This window comes from Pseudophryne corroboree, chromosome 5, assembly GCF_028390025.1.
Source record: "Pseudophryne corroboree isolate aPseCor3 chromosome 5, aPseCor3.hap2, whole genome shotgun sequence".
In the NCBI taxonomy this organism is placed as follows: Eukaryota; Metazoa; Chordata; class Amphibia; order Anura; family Myobatrachidae; genus Pseudophryne; species Pseudophryne corroboree.
This window is the reverse complement of record NC_086448.1, coordinates 117,322,725-117,343,995: the sequence shown is the minus strand read 5'-3', so window position 1 is coordinate 117,343,995 and position 21,271 is coordinate 117,322,725. Positions and strand designations below refer to the sequence as shown.

At 45.2% G+C, this 21,271-nt stretch overlaps 1 protein-coding gene across 12 annotated transcripts in view; it reads right to left on the bottom strand.

Annotated features, from left to right (window-relative positions):
- Positions 1–21,271, bottom strand: part of KIAA1217 (KIAA1217 ortholog) — a 1,254,604-nt gene that overhangs the window by 303,610 nt on the left and 929,723 nt on the right. For all 12 annotated transcript variants that reach the window (XM_063921607.1, XM_063921603.1, XM_063921600.1 and 9 more), the window contains one exon: positions 168–363. In XM_063921607.1, the coding sequence (XP_063777677.1) occupies positions 168–363 (196 nt within the window). The remainder of the gene's footprint in view (positions 1–167; positions 364–21,271) is intronic.

The window sequence follows — 21,271 nt, the reverse complement described above, 5'->3', positions numbered from 1 at the left end:
GAAGGCTGGATACCTTCTAGGTACAGTAGCTCCAAACTTGAGCTATGTACGCTGAAAACTCATGACTAAAAATTGTCCAAGCACGCACAAACTGGCAGCGGATCCTGACAACACCCCGATGAGCCAGTACAACCATAAGCTGCTAAATGATGAATAAAGATTATTACCTAGTGACCTCTCCTTTGTCTGATTGGTCGATCTGACAACTGGGAGGCTAGCTCTTGTTCGGCTGCCTCTGACAAAAGGCATTGTCGATTCCCCTTCAAACATGGCGTCTCCCGAGTCAGCGGACGCCTCAGAGAGATGTTCTGCCGGTTCTCCCAGGCTTGGCTGTGGACTTGAGGAGAGTTTTGGACTTTTTGTCTAGAAAAAAAAGAAAAAGATGGTAACATAAGTTGCAGAAAACAAATGCTTACTTACGTTTATTATTATCAAACTTGCACTATTACGGCTCGAAACGTTCACGATAAACTTTATTAACCAACTAATGGGTCTTAATAAGCATATTATATGTAGCAAGTACATTTCAAACCTCAAATATGCAATAATATATAATACAGAGACAATTCCTTTGTCTTCAGACATAAGACACAAGGGTCATTTCATGGTAACAAACGTTACATTTTGAAATATATTTCATGTGAAATACATTTTTTTGAGCATGTGTTTTAAATATTTTGTTCAAAGTAAATGTTGTTTGTGTGGTACATGATAATGCTTTCATTTTGATGCAAAGCTTGTCATGAAAACTGGTAACAAACGTTACATAAAAAGACCATTTTCATGGAATGACCCACAAGTCTCATTACGCAGTTCTACCATGTGCAATAGTTGTAAAGAAGATTCATGCGCTTTGAGTTCGTAACATCTTATTTTCTTACATCATGGAATCAAAATTAATTTAATCAGTAAAACACATAATCGACAATTTTAGAATTTTGAAATAATGAACAAAATTAACAAACAAAAAATAACAATACTTGTTTATAATGTTAACTATTTTCCCTATTGCTAACATACACCAAAGTGAACCAAGATGCAATCAGTGGTTTTCAGAGATCATGTAATTAACTGAGCGGAGTTCTCCAGATTATAAATAAAGAGCTGAAATTGATTTCAGTTTTCAAGAAATGTTTTCATTTAAAGGACCAATTGGGAAGGTTATGAGATTTGAAAGACGTTTAATATCCCTGGAGTGCTGTCATTTATTTCAGAAGGAAATGGACAGAATATGGCACAACTGGGAATTTGTCTAGAGCAGGACGTCCTCCAAAACTAAGCATCCATGTGAGAAGGGCACTTTTTCTTTAGGCCAAAAAGAGGTATACTTCAATTCTGAGAGTTACAGACTTCCATGAGAGTATCTTCCCAAGAGAGAAAAGTAGCACTGGAATATAAAATGTGTATTTATTTTTGTACACAATTTATGTCAGTGTTTTTTAATATTCATTGGGGGGCATTCAATTGTTTCTCCACGCAGCCGCCACTAGATAGCACCCAACGGAGCAATTCAATTTTGTTGCTCCGTTTGGGCGCGCTGAGCCATGGGGAGACACATTTTTGTTAGAAAAGTGATCCGTTTGGGTGTCCAAACGGCAATTTTTGTGATCACGCCCATTCGTTTAGTTGGATTTTGCTGCTTTACATGGCTAAACCCAACACTAATGGGCGCATTTGGCACGATAACGGGCATCAATTGAATATTGCCCCTGCGATCTCCCACTGCTTTAGATGGGAGATCGGGCGGCTATAACAATTTAATTAATCTGTAATTCAGAGACTGGAAATTGTGTAAAAATAGACAACAAAAGCGTTAAAATATCCAGAACTCCTGTAGGAAAACTTGCCAATGTCTGCAAGAAGCCTATGATGTGGGAGCTGACTGAAAGTGCATACACACTGGACATTTTTGCCCAGTGTGTATGCACAGCGATGATTTGAACATCGCTGGGCGGAAAATCGCACAGTGCATAGTTACACACACAGTGATTTTCATCCGGCCAAGCGATGTTCACAGGGGTGAACCACTTTTCACAGTAGGAGACTGTGGAAAGTGGTTCACTCGGCCGGTAAAACAGGCTGATGGATGGTGGTGGCTGGCAATGATGCGGGCGTGCGCATCAGCGCTCACCGCTTACCACCTGGCCATACACACTAGGTGATTTTGAGCTCAAAGTAGCTCAAAACGCCAAAAGTGAGCTACTTTGAGCTCAAAATCACCTAGTATGATTGGTCGCTGGTCCATGGCAGATTTCAAATGGCGGCGGTTAGACTCAGAGGGACCTCACCACCACCGCCCATGGGGGGTAATTCCAAGTTGATCGCAGCAGGATTTTTGATAGCAATTGGGCAAAACCATGTGCACTGCAGGGGAGGCAGATATAACATGTGCAGAGAGAGTTAGATTTGGGTGTGGTGAGTTCAATCTGCAATCTAAATTGCAGTGTAAAAATAAAGCAGCCAGTATTTACCCTGCAAATAAATAAAATAACCCACCCAAATCTAACTCTCTCTGCACATTTTATATCTGCCTCCCCTGCAGTGCACATGGTTTTGCCCAATTGCTATCAAAAATCCTGCTGCGATCAACTTGGAATTACCCCCATGATCTCCTCACCGCCACTGCCCATGGGCTTCTCCACTGATGCTCACGGCTGGCGCACTGAAGGCCTCCTCACCGCCGCCCATTGTCTCCTCACTGCTGCTGTCCATGGGCTCCTCTGCCACCACTCACAACCACCAACTACACCTCGGCACAGGGGTGACCACAGCCCCTTCCGCACCTCTGCTGCTCATCTCATTAGGAAATGTTCCCCTGCTTCCCTATGTCACGCTCTCTGTCCCTGCTGTCACTCTCCCTGTCCCTGCTGTCACTCTCCATGTCCCTGCTGTCCCTCTACCTGTCACTGCTGTCACTCTCTCTGTCCCTGCTGTCACTCCCTGTCACTGCTGTCACTCTCTCTCTCTCCGGTCCCTGAATTGTGGATCATACTATGTGGGATAATGTGAATTTTGGCTCATACTGTGTGGCATATTGTGAAATTTGACTCATACTGTGTGGCATACTGTGAAATTTGGCTCATGCTGTGTGGCATACTGCGAATTTTGGCTCATTCCATGTGGCATATAGTGAATTTTGTCTCATTCTGTGGGAATTTTGGCTCATTCTGTGTGGCATAATGTAAAATTTGGCTCATACTGTGTGGTATATAGAGAATTTTGGCTCATTCCGTATAGCATAATGTGAATTTTGGCTCATTCTGTGAGAATTTTGTCTAATTCTGTGTGGCATAATGTGAATTTTGGCTCATTCCGTGTGGGATAATGTGTAAGGGGCACCATTACTAGATAGTATAAGGGGTACTACTATTGTGGTGCATAATGTGTATATGGTGTGGTACACTACACTTATGGACACGCCTCATTTTGAGTGGCCATGCCCCCTTTTCCAGAGCGCATAATTACAGCCTTCACTTTTCCATTTATATATATATATATATATATATATATCCAACTAAAGAAGGAGGCACTCGGAGACAGCTGAATAAAACAAGTTGATGTATTAAAGGTCGTCCTTTAATACATCAACTTGATTTATTCTGCCATCTCCGAGTGCCTCCTTCTTTCGTTGGATCCGCATGACCACTTGGTGTTAGCACGGAGCACGTTGTTTATATTAATATGGAGTGCCGGCATATTGTGGACTCTATATATATATATATATATATATATATATATATAAAGTTGTAACACTGTAGGGGTGCAAGGCGCCTTTTCCTGGGGAATATGGCCGCACGCAGCAGCTGAGGAACAACACAAGTCCAGTTTCTGGTACAACTGACCCCGGCCAGTTTTATTGAAACAGAAAATAAAACAAACCCCAAAATAAAAATACCTTGCCTGTCCGGCACTAACTAAACATAAGATATTCCTAACTGTCACTAAACAAAACACAGAGTTCTTCAGTACATACTGTATGGCTTCTTGCATCAGAAAGCGTGTCTCTCACACACAGATCCCTCCAGTCTTCCCAGGCAGTCTGCCCATACTAATCAGGTTAGAAGCACTATAACACTCTTACACAGCTGAAACCCTGATTAGCCCTCTGTGAGGCCAAAGACCCGAACTGGGCCCAATGTCTAGAACTCGCCTTATCTCTCTCTCAGAGCCTTTACCCAGCTTTTACAGCAAACTGAAAAGGTTCAGACAAAACAAAAAGCATTTTTCCTAGAAGTTAACATTTTCTAAAACATGTAAGACAAGAACCTGGGACAAATATACCTGCCCTCAAACACTATCCCAGTGTTCTTGTCACATATCCCCCTCCCCTGTTTCGACCTAGGGGCCGGAACACTTGTAGCCCCCAAACAGAAGATGCGAGACAATGCATCTGCGTTGGTCAATTGTGTTCCCGGTCTATGTTCGACAGTAAACTTAAAGTCCTGCAACGCTAGAAACCATCTAGTTACACGAGCATTCTTGCCTCTATTTACATACATCCATTTTAAAGGGGCATGGTCTGTCACTAGTCTGAATTGTCTACCCAAGAGGTAATATCTCAAGGTATCTAGTGCCCACTTAATGGCCAAAGCCTCCTTTTCCACAATGGCATACCTTTTTTCATGCTCATTGAGTTTCCTACTCAAATAAATGATAGGGTGTTCGTCCCCATCTCTGGTTTGGGACAGCACAGCACCTATCCCTACCTCTGAGGCATCTGTCTGTACCACAAATTCTTTTGAAAAATCTGGTGTTATCAACACCGGTTGTGAACACTAAGCCACTTTTAACGCTTGGAACGCCTTTTCTGCATCAGGGTTCCATTTCACCACATTTGACTGCTTCCCTTTGGTAAGGTCTGACAACGGCACCGCTGTGGTCGCAAAATTAGGAATAAACCGTCTATAGTACCCAGTAATTCCCAAAAAAGCCCTTACCTGTTTTTTATTCACTGGACGAGGCCAGTTTTGAATAGCATCAACTTTATTCAATTGGGGCCTAATCAGACCTCTGCCTATGGTGAAGCCCAAGTATTTGACCTCCTCCATTGCGAGGCAGCACTTCTTTGGGTTAGCAGTTAACCCTGCCTCTCTGATTGAGTCCAGTACTGCTTGTACTTTAACCAAATGGGACCCCCAGTCTGTACTGTGAATTACCACATCATCCAAATAGGCAGCTGCATATTTTCTATGAGGCCTCAAAATTTTATCCATCGCCCGTTGAAAGGTTGCTGGAGCCCCATGCAACCCAAAGGGTAACATCTTATACTGGTACAGCCCCTCCGGAACCGAAAAGGCTGTTTTTTCTTTGGCGCTATCAGATAAAGGTATTTGCCAGTAACCTTTGGTCAGGTCCAATGTGGTGAGAAACCTGGCTGTTCCCAGCCTTTCTACAAGCTCATCCACACGGGGCATGGGGTATGCGTCAAACTTGGACACCTCATTTAACTTACGAAAGTCATTACAGAAGCGTATGCTACCGTCGGGCTTCGGGATGAGCACTATGGGACTGGACCACTCACTGTTAGACTCCTCTATGACTCCCAGTTCTAACATGGTTTTAACTTCCTTAGAAATAGCTTCTCGCTGAGCTTCAGGAATCCTATATGGCTTTAAATGAACCCTGACCCCTGGTTCTGTGACAATGTCATGTTTTATTATGGTCGTTCGGCCAGGCAGCTCTGAAAATACCTCCCTATTTTGGATGAGAAATTCTTTAACCTGATTGTTCTGATCAGCTGATAATGTCTCTGACACCTTCACTGCGGGAAGCAACCGGGGTGAAGACACCGAAGGGCAAGGCTCCGCTGACAGAGACAACCTATCTTTCCAGGGTTTGATTAAGTTAACATGGTAGATCTGTTCGGGTTTTCTCTTTCCCGGCTGGTATACTTTGTAATTAACCTCATTCACTTTTTCCCTAATCTCAAATGGACCCTGCCATTTAGCTAGGAATTTGCTTTCCACAGTGGGTACCAAAACAAGAACTCTATCGCCAGGAGCAAATTCCCGTATCTTGGCACTCCGGTTATAGACCCTCTGTTGAGCACTTTGGGCCTGTTCCATGTGCTCTCTGACAACAGGTACCACGGCTGCAATCCTATCCTGCATTTGTGTTACATGCTCAATAACGCTTCTATAAGGAGTGGGCTGTCCTTCCCACGTCTCTTTGGCAATATCCAACAGCCCTCTGGGGTGTCTACCATACAACAAATCAAATGGAGAAAACCCCGTAGAGGACTGAGGAACTTCTCTGATGGCCATTAACAAGTAGGGCAACAAACAATCCCAGTTTTTCCCATCTCTCTCAACAACCTTTTTTAACATACTTTTTAATGTTTTATTAAACCTTTCCACCAACCCGTCAGTTTGGGGATGGTAGATGGACGTCCTGAGGTGAGTGACCTTAAATAACTTGCACAACTCTTTCATGATCCTTGACATAAATGGAGTACCTTGGTCAGTCAAAATTTCTTTTGGTATTCCCACTCTACTAAATACCTGCACCAGCTCCCTAGCTATCGCCTTGGTTGTGATAGTGCGTAAAGGGACAGCCTCAGGATATCGAGTGGCATAGTCCATAATTACCAGGATATACTGATGGCCCCGAGCAGACTTTAACAAGGGCCCCACGAGATCCATGGCTATTCTGTCAAACGGGACCTCTATAATAGGCATGGGAACTAGTGGGCTCCTGAAATGGGGTCTAGGGGCATGATACTGGCATTCAGGACAGGAAGAACAATATTCAGACACTTCTTTATAAACCCCTGGCCAAAAGAACCTTTGTAAAACTCTTTCAGTGGTTTTTTCTGCCCCTAAATGTCCTGCGGTAACGTGACTATGAGCTAAATCTAGTACCGTTCTCCGATAAGGCTGGGGAACTACCAGCTGTTCCACCACATCCTCACCCCTTTTTACAATGTGGTACAAGAGCTCATTACAGACGGCCATGTGGGGATACGTAACCCTGTCACCTGGTACCACAGGTTCCCCATTAACAATCTTAACATTCTCTCTAGCCTTTATTAAGGTAGGATCCTTTAACTGTTCAGACGCAAACAGATCCTTCTTTACCTCCAGGTCAGGCACGCTTTCAGTTCTAACTACTATGTCTCTGTTCCCGGCAAGAGGGTCCTCACTGGACTCCCCATCTGTCACTTCCCCAGCCAAACTAGCAAAAGGCAAAGGGCCAGAAAGTTCCGAAGACCCACGTACATCCATAAAATCACCGGTATTATCAACTGGCTTTTTACTTCTCACATCTGTTGATAACCGTGATTCCCACAGTTTCCAAAAATGAGGAAAATCCCTCCCTATTATGGCCTCATGCACCAAGGTAGGGACCAGTCCCACTTTAACCATTGCTGACCCACAACAAGTTTCTATATTCACCTCAGCAGTGGCATAATGTTGGGTATCCCCATGTATGCAAGTTACCCCAATAGGTATTTGCTGGACCTTTAAGGGGTTCACTAACCCAGCTTTCACGAGGGTAACTAAACTTCCTGAATCTAGCAAGGCCTCTACCCGGTTACCCTCTAAGAACACATCACACATTTGTTTTTCCAGCTCAGGTGAAGGTACCACAGTACAGGCTAACCTAGCAAAGAAAGACATTCTGCGACATTCAAAGGCAGCATCACATTGCATGGGTTCTTGCGTGACTGGGCAATTGGCAATAACATGACCTGGCATACCACACCTAAAACATTTAACCACACGATTATCAACCCGTTTGGGCAGCATAGACCGATCTAGCCCCATTGGCCTGTCTCCAGGGCCAGTGTTTACAGTCTCTCCAGCCTTGCGTTCTCTTAACCGCCCAGCAACGTTTTCCCACGGAACAGTCTTACCAGTCTTTACTGAAGGGCGCTGTCGAGGATCTATGGGTTGCTGGGTGGTCATCAGTAGTTCCTCTGCTGCCAAATACCTCTCTACCATGTCCACTAATTGGTCAGCAGTACCCGGGTTTCCATGGCTCACCCACTTGCGCAGGACCATGGGCAAAGATCTCAAGTAGCGGTCCATGACGACTCTTTCCACCATCTGGGGACCAGTTAATGTCTCTGGCTGTAGCCATTTTTTTGTTAGCTGAATAAGGTCGTGCATCTGGGAGCGCGGAGGCTTCTCCATGGCGTACAGCCAACGGTGCACCCGTTGTGCTCGTACTGACAGCGTGACTCCCAGGCGGGTCAGGATCTCAGTCTTTAGTTTATCATAGTCCCGAGCCTCAGCAGGGCTTAAATCAAAGTAAGCTTTTTGGGGCTCACCTGACAGGAAAGGTGCCAGCAGACTGGCCCACTGTGCTTTCGGCCAGTTCTCACGCTCGGCAGTCCTTTCAAACGTGGTCAGATAGGCCTCCACATCATCAGCCTCTGTCATTTTCTGCAGGAAGTGACTGGCTCGTATAGAACTAGAGCTGGTTGGAGCACTGACGGCCACATCTCCAACCCGAGCTGCAAGTCTCTGCACCACTTCTGCTAAGGCCTCTCTATCCTGACGCTGTTGCCTGTAAAGTTCATCAACAACTGCCTGCTGTTGTCTCTTATTTTCCTCCATTGCCACCTGCTGCTGTCTTATATTTTCCTCCATTGCCACCTGCTGCTGTCTGTTGGCCTCCTGCTGTAGTCTCCAATTTTCCTCCATTGCCACCTGCTGTTGTCTCCTATTTTCCTCCATTGCCACCTGCTGTTGTCTCCTATTTTCCTCCATTGCCACCTGCTGCTGTCGGTTGGCCTCCTGCTGAGCCGCTGTAGCTTGCAGCAAGGCTTTAAGCAGATCCTCCATGTCGACAGATTTTTCAGGCGGCTTTGTAGCTGCTTTCACCCAGGACATATATCAAACCCTCAGGGGTGAGTCTCAGTAACTTCACACTGGGCTGTATCTGCATAAACCACCGTTTTCTGCAGGCCTCACAAAGCTGCTGCTTTCACTTATGCGCAGAACGGTGTGCTCGCATTCTCCACCAAGTTGTAACACTGTAGGGGTGCAAGGCGCCTTTTCCTGGGGAATATGGCCGCACGCAGCAGCTGAGGAACAACACAAGTCCAGTTTCTGGTACAACTGACCCCGGCCAGTTTTATTGAAACAGAAAATAAAACAAACCCCAAAATAAAAATACCTTGCCTGTCCGGCACTAACTAAACATAAGATATTCCTAACTGTCACTAAACAAAACACAGAGTTCTTCAGTACATACTGTATGGCTTCTTGCATCAGAAAGCGTGTCTCTCACACACAGATCCTGCAGCCTTCCCAGGCAGTCTGCCCATACTAATCAGGTTAGAAGCACTATAACACTCTTACACAGCTGAAACCCTGATTAGCCCTCTGTGAGGCCAAAGACCCGAACTGGGCCCAATGTCTAGAACTCGCCTTATCTCTCTCTCAGAGCCTTTACCCAGCTTTTACAGCAAACTGAAAAGGTTCAGACAAAACAAAAAGCATTTTTCCTAGAAGTTAACATTTTCTAAAACATGTAAGACAAGAACCTGGGACAAATATACCTGCCCTCAAACACTATCCCAGTGTTCTTGTCACAATATATATATATATATATATATATATATAAATCTGTGCTAGATGAGCATGGCTACATCTCTACTATACAGGCAAACTAGGCATGTTCCACGTACTATACAGGCAAAACTATGCATATGTTATGAGCCGTGTTAAAAAAAATTTTAGGTACATTTTATTTACTATTTCCATTTTAGTGTCCTTTATCAACTACCTATTTTCCGTTGTAAAATAAAGGAGGTGCTGCTGAGTAAAAGAACATGTGGGGTACATAATTAGTCATTTAGGTTGTAGGCCGTCACAAGACCTAGCAAAGCATCAACACTAATTGCAATTGTGCCATCACACCCCTGCCACAGACTGTCTACTGAGGTCAGAAGGTGGCATCAGTCATCTTCTCTCAGCATTTACCAACATGCCCAATCATGATCCTGTTGATTCTGATATTGTGGTGCAGTTGCCAGATAGAAACATGACAATGGATGCGCTGTGTACAAAAAAACTGTCTACGGTGCCACTGCCAAGACAACTTACAGTATAGGTTAAATCTGTTATGGTATGTACAGTACGAGAAACACAGACAATCTACCTGGAAGATAAAATGACCTGAAAGTGTTAGTGCAAAAGCCTGAATAGTCTTGAGAGAAAGAAACAAGTAGGATTTTATATATAAATTTGATAGGGATGCATCACTGGAGCCTAGGGTGAGTTATATGGTCAGTGCAAGTACTGTATTACCTCTTGTGTATTTTCATCAGAATGTCTGTCGTATCTTACACATACGAAGGTAAGCCAAGAACATGTTTTCTTAAACGAATATCACAGAATGTGCTTACTTTTTCCAACAAACAGTTTATGCCAGATACAAGTTTATACGTACAGGGATTGCAAGTTGAACGCAAGTCGATGCACCCACATTACGCATTTTTGCCCATTTACAGATTGCCACCACAAATCATATTCTTGTTTTGATGGCTGTCCTCATTATAAGTGCACGCTTATACCAGCCCTATCACTGGCACACATTTGGAAATAGATGAATTTACATGTATGTTCATGGCAAGGAAGTCTTTACTCAAATTAGCCTACATGAGAAGGCCCTGTTATAGTCTATTTAGATGCAATTGTAATACTCGTATGTATGATGGGCTTGCATTGCTCTGCACTTGTGAATGCTTCTTTCCAACGAATACACAGTGGCCCTCATTCCGAGTTGTTCGCTCGCAAGCTGCTTTTAGCAGCTTTACACACGCTAAGCCGCCGCCTACTGGGAGTGAATCTTAGCATCTTAAAATTGTGAACGAAAGATTCTCAAAATTGCGACCACACACCTCTTAGCAGTTTCTGAGTAGCTCCAGACTTACTCGGCATCTGCGATCAGTTCAGTGCTTGTCGTTCCTGGTTTGACGTCACAAACACACCCAGCGTTCGCCCAGACACTCCTCCGTTTCTCCAGCCACTCCCGCGTTTTTCCCAGAAACGGTAGCGTTTTTTCGCACACACCCATAAAACGGCCTGTTTCCGCCCAGAAACACCCACTTCCTGTCAATCACATTACGATCACCAGAACGAAGAAAAAACCGTGAGTAAAATTCCTAACTGCATAGTAAATTTACTTGGCGCAGTCGCAGTGCGGACATTGCGCATGCGCACTAAGCGGAAAATCGCTGCAATGCGAAAAAATTTACCGAGCGAACTACTCGGAATGACCCCCAGTGTGAAAACACAGAAGTTTTGCTCTGCAGATGGGCTACTGTTTAACTGTGCATTACCCCCATACTGTGCTAGCCTCAGCACACGTGTATCATATGCATAATGCTTTTAGGACCTCTGCTTCAGGAAGTGCCAGATTAGAGGTTCAAGTGTGTGGGACATAACTACATTACGTGATTAGCTTCAAAAATGCAAAATGATGTTAGCACAGTGTGAGAGAGTGTCACGATGATGCACTCTACATCAATAGGACCCACCCACTGCGCGAGACCTAGGATCCAGTATTCTTAAGACATCCGGGAAGGGCCGTAGAAAGTAATGATGGGCCTGGGTGCTAGGGAGGTGTGCCCAAATTATGGGGGCATAGCCACAGCCATACAGAGAAAAATTGAAGGATGTGGTCGCAATGTGATTGACAGGTGCGGGTGTTGCGGGGGCTGAGTTATGGCGCTGCGGGGGCAGGCCGGGACGTCATACGCAGCCTCTCTGAAAAAAAATGCCTGCTGACTGCCTGACAGCGCAGCCAGAGGTCAACCTTAGATCCAATGCCTCCGCAATCTAATTGCGGACGCATCGGGGGACGGCCTCGCCCTGTGCTGAGTGGCCCCTAGCAAGTGCAGAGATGGACACAGATCTGGCTGCGTATGCAGCGGTCTGCGTTCATCTCTGAATAAGCCCCACTGTCCCCATTTTAACTATGGTGGGAGAGGCGGCACCAATTCTTTTTCTGGCACAGGGCACAAAAATTTCTAGTTATGGCACGGAGTAGTAACATACATACAACCAGAATGAAAAACCATCAGTAGCACAAGATAATTTATAATATAAATACATGACATGAATACAGCACTTTATAACAATAAGTTATTACTGTATTGTTTAACCAGATGTAGTGTGTTAATAAAGCTATTTGGATGCTTTGGGTCCTAATAATAACTTGCAATTTATTAGTTACATTTTCATTAGTGAATATGCCGCCTTCTAACAATTGTCAACTTCTGTCACTGCTATTAAATTGTAATTATATGACAGAAATAACTGGCGCTGAGAACAGACCATCTGGAGGTCATGTCTGTGACATGTTGCTATTACAATATTAGGTATAATCTGGCATCATGCTGTGAAATCAGTTGGATGCGTTTGCTCTGCAATTAGCAGGAGCTTGGCTGCATTATTTTTAGCTAGCAATATGCTTTCTCATCCTGTTACATATTTACAATGTACAGTAGTGTATGAGACAATGTGCTTCCTGCTGCATAGGGAACTGATATTAGGAGTCATGGAGGATTCCTGTAACCACATACCGTATACAGGTAATAGTAATATGTGTGGGTGTGGGTGTGATATCAAATCCCGGCGATTCTGATTTCTAGTGGGGGGTAACTAATTTAGGGCTTATTGGGGGCATTACATGCATGTGGCACTACTGGGGGCATCACATGCATCTGGTACTACTGGGAGCATTACATGTAACTGGCACTATACTGGGGCATTACGTGTATCTGGCATTAAACTGGTGGCATTATGTGTATCAGGGACTATACTGGGGCATTACATGTACCTGGCACTATACTGTGGGCATTATGTGTATCAGGCACTATACTGGGGGCATTACGTGTAACTGGCACTACCAGGGGGATTACGTGTTTGTAGCACTATACTGGAAGTATTATGTGTGTTTGGCACTATACTGGAGGTATTATGTTTATCTGGCGCTACTGGGGGCAATGAGTATCTGGCATCATACTGGGGGCATTACATGTATCTGGCTTTAGTGGGGGCATTACATGCATGTGGCACTACGGGGGCATTACGTGTAACTGGCATTATACTGGGGGCATTACGTATATCTGGAACTATACTGGGGCATTATGTGTAACGCTCACTATTCTGGGCATTATGTGTAAGGCTGCCAATTGTGTGTGTGTGTGTGTGGGGGGGGGGGTAATAATATGTTGTAAATATTAATAATTTAATTACATAATATACAGTTGCGAGGACACCCCCACTTTCCCAGGACCCGGCCCTGAGCAGACTGGCTGTGTCTAGCAGTCATTTTAATTTTGGCAACAAGAGATTTGTAAAATACTTCCTATAGTTTATTCATTAAAATGTTTTAATGTTGTTTACCTAAAGTAGCAAGATAACAGCTTCCAAAGCATTTTATTTGGTATAACTATGATCACCATACTTAGAAACATGATTTTTCCAATCAGTAAATAAACTACAGAACATCACTTAAATCATTTAAACTGCACAAAGTTACCGCTTGTCGGTGTCCAGAGAACAGAACCTGTGGCGAGCATAGCCACCGAGCCCACAGCGGCATTCTACTGCTCGGGATGCTGATGTCAGTATACTGACATTCGGCATCCCGTGCGGCAGTAATACATACCGAACCCAGATAATTATCGCCTAGCAAAGGAGGGTTAAGCAGTATTAGATTTAATTTATTGTATATTAAATTCAATACACTTTAAAGATTTTTGCTTTGATAAACCTAGCAAAATAACTTTTTGTTGTAAAGCTTTGAAATTAAAAACAAGAAAAATTCCAGCTTCATGTAAACGTTTTTGCATTATATTCCCATTGCAGAAGACAGTATGTACAGTATATGCACACTCTCTATATAAACTACAAAATATTACCTACACACCCTCCAGCTGTACCTTTTTGGCAGGCACAGTACCTTTTTTTTATGGTCTGTACCGATTTTTGGCTCTCCAAACTACCATTGAAAGTATAGGAAAAGGGGCGTGACCATGCCACTTTACCCGTGGTCACGCCCCTTTTAGAATTTGTACCGATTTTTATGTGTAAATTGTTGGAGGGTATGTACCTATGTTACACTAAATGTTACTTATCAAGTGTCACAGAAGTGAACCCTGCTGTGTACGTGTGCAGTGGCAGAACTACCGCCAGTGCAACCAGTGCGTTGCACTGGGGCCCGCCACTGTCTAGGGGCCCAAAGCAGCGCGGCATGTAATGAGTCAAACTGACTCATTACATGCCGCTGTGTGCTGCGGGCAACCGCCGCCCGCAGCACACAGCCGCCACCAAGGACAGGAGAGGAGCAGCGGCTACGGGGGTGAAGGAGGAGGAGGAAGGTGGAGGAGGGAGCCGCAGCAGCGCACTGTAATTGGTAGAGGCGCTGCTGCTTCTGCTGTCCCTTTCTTCCCCATAGGCTGTCCTCCGCCGCTGTGAATGCTGGGAAGCGCATCCCAGCATTCACAGCGGCGTAGGACAGCCAATGGGGAAGGAAAGGGACAGCAGCAGCGTCTCCACCAATAACACAGCGCTGCTGCTGCTCCCTCCTCCACCTCCGCTCCTGCCCAGGATCATCATCTGCCAGAAGCTGCACGAGGAGCCTGAGCCAGCGGAGACTGCAAGTATCATTCTCTTTCTTTCTCTTTCTTTCTTTCTTTCTTTCTTTCTTTCTTTCTTTCTTTCTTTCTTTCTTTCTTTCTTTCTTTCTTTTCTGTCTGCCTGCCTCAATGTGTAAAAAGGGGAACTTGTCTGCCGTAATGTGTAAAAAGGGGGTCACTGTCTGCCGTAATGTGTAAAAAGGGGATCACTGTCTGCCGTTATGTGTAAAAAGGGGGTCACTGTCTGCCGTTATGTGTAAAAAGGGGGTCGCTGTCTGTCGTTACGTGTAAAAAGGGGGTCGCTGTCTGTCGTTACGTGTAAAGAGGGGGTCACTGTCTGCCGTACTGTGTAAAAAGGGGACGCTGTCTGCCATACTGTGTAAAAAGAGGACGCTGTCTGCCGTAATGTGTAAAAAGAGGACGCTGTCTGCCGTACTGTGTAAAAAGAGGACGCTGTCTACCATAATGTGTAAAAAGGGGGTCACTGTCTGCCGTTATGTGTAAAAAGGGGTCACTGTCTGCCGTTATGTGTAAAAAGGGGGTCGCTGTCTGCCGTTATGTGTAAAAAGGGGTCGCTGTCTGCCGTTATGTGTAAAAAGGGGGTCGCTGTCTGCCGTTATGTGTAAAAAGGGGGTCGCTGTCTGCCGTAATGTGTAGAAAGGGGGATGCTGTCTGCCGTAATGTGTAAAAAGGGGACGCTGTCTGCCGTAATGTGTAAAGAGGGGGTCGCTGTCTGCCGTACTGTGTAAAAAGGGGACGCTGTCAGCTATACTGTGTAAAAAGGGGACGCTGTCTGCCGTAATGTGTAAAAAATGGGACGCTGTCTCCCGTAATGTGTAAAAAGAGGACGCTGTCTGCCATAATGTGTAAAAAGGGGGTCACTGTCTGCCGTTGTGTAAAAAGGGGTCGCTGTCTGCCGTTATGTGTAAAAAGGGGTCACTGTCTGCCGTTATGTGTAAAAAGGGGGTCGCTGTCTGCCGTTATGTGTAAAAAGGGGGTCGCTGTCTGCCGTTATGTGTAAAAAGGGGGTCGCTGTCTGTCGTTACGTGTAAAGAGGGGGTCACTGTCTGCCGTACTGTGTAAAAAGGGGACGCTGTCTGCCATACTGTGTAAAAAGAGGACGCTGTCTGCCGTAATGTGTAAAAAGAGGACGCTGTCTGCCGTACTGTGTAAAAAGAGGACGCTGTCTACCATAATGTGTAAAAAGGGGGTCACTGTCTGCCGTTATGTGTAAAAAGGGGTCACTGTCTGCCGTTATGTGTAAAAAGGGGGTCTCTGTCTGCCGTTATGTGTAAAAAGGGGTCGCTGTCTGCCGTTATGTGTAAAAAGGGGGTCGCTGTCTGCCGTTATGTGTAAAAAGGGGGTCGCTGTCTGCCGTAATGTGTAGAAAGGGGGATGCTGTCTGCCGTAATGTGTAAAAAGGGGACGCTGTCTGCCGTAATGTGTAAAGAGGGGGTCGCTGTCTGCCGTACTGTGTAAAAAGGGGACGCTGTCAGCTATACTGTGTAAAAAGGGGACGCTGTCTGCCGTAATGTGTAAAAAATGGGACGCTGTCTCCCGTAATGTGTAAAAAGAGGACGCGGTCTGCCATAATGTGTAAAAAGGGGGTCACTGTCTGCCGTTATGTGTAAAAAGGGGGTCGCTGTCTGCCGTTGTGTAAAAAGGGGTCGCTGTCTGCCGTTATGTGTAAAAAGGGGGTCACTGTCTGCCGTTATGTGTAAAAAGGGGGTCGCTGTCTGCCGTTATGTGTAAAAAGGGGGTCGCTGTCTGCCGTTATGTGTAAAAAGGGGGACGCTGTCTGCCGTAATGTGTAAAAAGGGGACGCTGTCTGCCGTAATGTGTAAAAAGAGGACGCTGTCTGCCGTAATGTGTAAAAAGGGGGGCGCTGTCTGCCATACTGTGTAAAAAGGGGACGCTGTCTGCCGTACTGTGTAAAAAGAGGACGCTGTCTGCCGTAATGTGTACAAAATGGGATGCTGTCTGCCGTAATTGTGTAAAAAATGGGACGCTGTCTCCCGTAATGTGTAAAAAGGGGACGCTGTCTGCCGTTATGTGTAAAAACGGGACGCTGTCTGCCGTAATGTGTAAAAAATGGGACGCTGTCTGCCGTAATGTGTAAAAAGGGGACGCTGTGGTACAATTTTGTGGCCACACCCCTTCCCCACAAAGCAATGCCCCTATATTTTTTTACGCGCCTGCGGCGCGCACTGCCCCTATTTTGCATTGAGGTGGGGGGACTCCGATGCCGTTTCTTGCACACAGTGACGGCACTGTTGCTAGGTATCCATTTCTCTGGCCCTGAGCAGGTCCCCCTCACCAGATGCTCTCCAGAGGTGAGGGGGTGGACTTGGATGGGATGGGGGGGCCCAAAGTATTTTGTTGCACCTGGGCCCACCGCTCGCTAGTCCCGCCACTGTATGTGTGGACATAAGTTATGACTGACAGTGGAATATATTTGATAACACAATATCAAATGGTGGGAAATCTTAAACTCCGTTAAGGCAGATAACCTACATAAAGTCAATAGGCCCTTATATTATAAACACAGTGCTGCTTTAGATGGTCTGTAATTGGGCACGGACAGTGAAACGAGGAGGGTTCTGGAAGTGGTTTGGATACATCTGCACATGGTTTCGGTGAGATCTATTGGGATGTTGCTGGGTATGAAATGGTTAGATATGTATGACCGGAGCACATCTATATATCAACGCATGTCATCAGTGTGTGCTGTGCTTCTGTACAATGCCTCCTGTCTTCCTTGTCACTGCAGGCTTCATACTGTAGAAGCATTTTTTATTTCATGTTACATGGATAGGAGATCTATAAGCTTTACTTATGGCACGTCACTCACAATGACATTACTAACAAGCTTCTTGGTGCCGGAAAGCCATGTGCAGGACAATTCTACATCTTGTGTCTCACAAGTCACATGCAGGCATCCCGATGTATGTACAAGGTCATGTCTCACATTCAAGGTGACATCATTTCATTATGAATTCATTAAAAGAAGATGCCAGCCAAGCACGGCTCCTTTTTGTCTAGCAACACCTGCAGAACACACTTAAACATTAAGGGGCATATGTAATAAGAGATAATGGCCCTCATTCCGAGTTGATCGCTAGCTGCCGTTGTTCGCTGCTTAGCAATCAGTTAAAAAACGGCAAAACTACCCATGCGTATGGCCGCAATGCGCACACGCGGCGTACGGGTGCAAAGAGCATCGTTGTTTTGCACAGGTTCTAGCGACGATTCCATTCGCACAGCCGATCGCAAGGAGATTGACAGGAAGTGGGAGTTTATGGGTGTCAACTGACCATTTTCTGGGAGTGTTTGGAAAAACGCAGGCGTGTCCAGGCGTTTGCAGTGCGAGTATCTGACGTCAATTCCGGGACCTTTGTCGCAGCAATCATCAGACAGAATAAGTAACTACAGGGCTGGTCTTGTTTTGCACAAAATGTTTTTGTACCGCTCGGCTGCACAGGCGTTCGCACTTTTGCAAAGCGAAAATACACTCCCCTGTGGGCGGCGACTATGGTTTTGCATGGCTGCTAAAAGTAGCTAGCGATCAACTCGGAATGAGGGCCAAAGTGGAGAGAGAAGTCTAAACACAGCTTTATGTATTATCTATTTACAAAAACAACATAATGCACCTAATGCAGAGTAGGAAATACATTGGGACTATGGAGGGTTTTCAGAGTAGTTAGCAATCCAAAAAAGTAAGCAATTGGGCAAAACGATGGGGATAATTCAGACCTGATCGCTCGCTAGCGTTTTTTGCAGCTCTGCGATCAGGTCAGAACGGTGCATGCATATGCACCGCAATGCGCAGGTGCGCCGCACTGGTACAAAGCGGATTGTTGCTGTGCGATGGGTTTTTTACGAATAATCCATTCGCACAGCCGATCTCAAGGAAATTGACAGGAAGAAGGCGTTTGTGGGTGGCAACTGACCGTTTTCAGGGAGTGGTTGGAAAAAGCACTAGCGAGCGATCAGGTCTGAATTACCCCCCTACAGTATGTGCACTGCAGAGACAGAAGTAATATGTGCAGAGAAAGTTAGATATGGATGGGGTCTGTTCAAACTGACATCTAAGTTGGAGTGTAAAAATAAAGCATCCAATATTTACCCTGCACTGAAACAATATAATCCACCCAAATATAAATCTGATTGCCCAATTACTAACTTTTTTGTTTGCTAACAACTCTGAATAGCCCCTACGTCGCTTCCAAACTGCGTGCATGGCACTAATGTACATGTGTATATGTGTGTGTGTATGTATGTATGTATGTATGTATGTATGTATGTATGTGTGTATATATATATATATATATGCACACGTGTGTGTGTGTGTGTGTGTGTGTATATATATATATATATATATATATGCACACGTATGTGTGTATATATATATATATATATATATATAATAAGAATTTACTCACCGGTAATTCTATTTCTCGTAGTCCGTAGTGGATGCTGGGAACTCCGTAAGGACCATGGGTAATAGACGAGCTCCGCAGGAGACTGGGCACTCTAAAAGAAAGATTAGGTACTATCTGGTGTGCACTGGCTCCTCCCTCTATGCCCCTCCTCCAGACCTCAGTTAGGGAAACTGTGCCCGGAAGAGCTGACACAACAAGGAAAGGATTTGGAATCCAGGGTAAGACTCATACCAGCCACACCAATCACACTGTACAACTTGTGATAACCATACCCAGTTAACAGTATGAACAACAACTGAGCCTCCGTTTACGGATGGCTCATAACAATAACCCTTTAGTGAAGCAATAACTATATACATGTATTGCAGAGAGTCCGCATTGGGACGGGCGCCCAGCATCCACTACGGACTACGAGAAATAGAATTACCGGTGAGTAAATTCTTATTTTCTCTGACGTCCTAGTGGATGCTGGGAACTCCGTAAGGACCATGGGGATTATACCAAAGCTCCCAAACGGGCGGGAGAGTGCGGATGACTCTGCAGCACCGAATGGGCAAACTCAAGGTCCTCCTCAGCCAGGGTATCAAACTTGTAGAATTTTGCAAATGTGTTTGAACCCGACCAAGTAGCAGCTCGGCAAAGCTGTAATGCCGAGACCCCTCGGGCAGCCGCCCAAGAAGAGCCCACCTTCCTTGTGGAATAGGCCTTCACCGATTTTGAATGCGGCAATCCAGCCGCAGAATGAGCCTGCTGAATCGTGCTACAGATCCAGCGAGCAATAGTTTGCTTTGAAGCAGGAGCACCCAGCTTGTTGGGTGCATGCAGGATAAATAGCGAGTCAGTTTTTCTGACTCCAGCCGTCCTGGAAACATAAATTTTCAAAGCCCGGACGACGTCCAGCAACTTGGAATCCTCCAAGTCCCGAGTAGCCGCAGGCACCACAATAGGTTGGTTCAAATGAAACGCTGACACCACCTTTGGGAGAAATTGGGGACGTGACCTCAATTCTGCCCTGTCCATATGGAAGATCAGATATGGGCTTTTACAAGACAAAGCCGCCAATTCTGACACACGCCTAGCCGAAGCTAAGGCCAACCAGTTGCACGATATCTTGACACCTACCTCCAACCATGTGTGAAAAAAATAAAGAGTTACATCAAAGACACTGGTGACTTCATAAATGAGTTAAAATCTATTGTGGTCGACACTGAAGGCTTTTTGCTAGTCACTATGGATGTATCCTCACTGTATACGGTCATACCTCATCAGGCAGGTATGGCCGCAGTCCGAAGAGCATTGCTAAGCAGTCACCATTGTCATCCACCGATTGAGTTCCTGCTGGAACTGCTAGAGATGACTCTTACATGTAATTACTTTAAATTTGGTGACCGATACTACCTCCAAACATCTGGGACCGCGATGGGAAGTAACATAGCTCCGGCGTATGCCAATTTATACATGGAAGAGTATGAACAACAGTATATATTCCAGATGTTTGGTGGTAGTATCGGTTACTATAAACGGTTCATAGATGACGTGTTTTTGCTATGGTCTGGTGATAAAGCTGCCTTGGAGAGTATGGTGACGCACCTCAATCAATTAGACACACCGATTCGTTTTACTATGGAATGTGATCTTAATAGTATTAATTTTCTGGACGTGACTGTATTCACCACTGACAGGGGTTATGGATTTAAGTTATACAGGAAGATCACTGATCGGAACACACTACTACACTATGGCAGCTACCACCCAAAACCACTCAAAGAGAGCTTACCTATTTCCCAATTCATTAGGGTCATGCGCAACAACTCGGACACTCAGATCCTTAATGACCAATTGTTGGAGATGCAACATCGGTTCCTCGAGAGGGGATATCACCCCAATGTGGTTGAAAAATGTTTACGCAAAGCTGAAATCCGCTTTAAGGGCGGTAAAAAATCCACAAGCAAGATGGAAAAACCGTTTGTGTTCTTGACGACTTATGACACAGGTAGCTTTGCCACGAGAACTGCTATGAAAAAGAATTGGGGGATTGTGGCAACTGACAATACCCTCAAAGATGTACTCCCGAAACAACCACTAATAGCCTACAGACGTGGACCAAACCTACGTAATATGTTGATGCGTCCGGACCAATCAGTGGTGAAGGAGGTGGAAGGATGGCTACCCCCAAAGAAGCTTGGGTGCTACAAATGCCCAAATTGTACGACATGTAGGGGTATGCTAA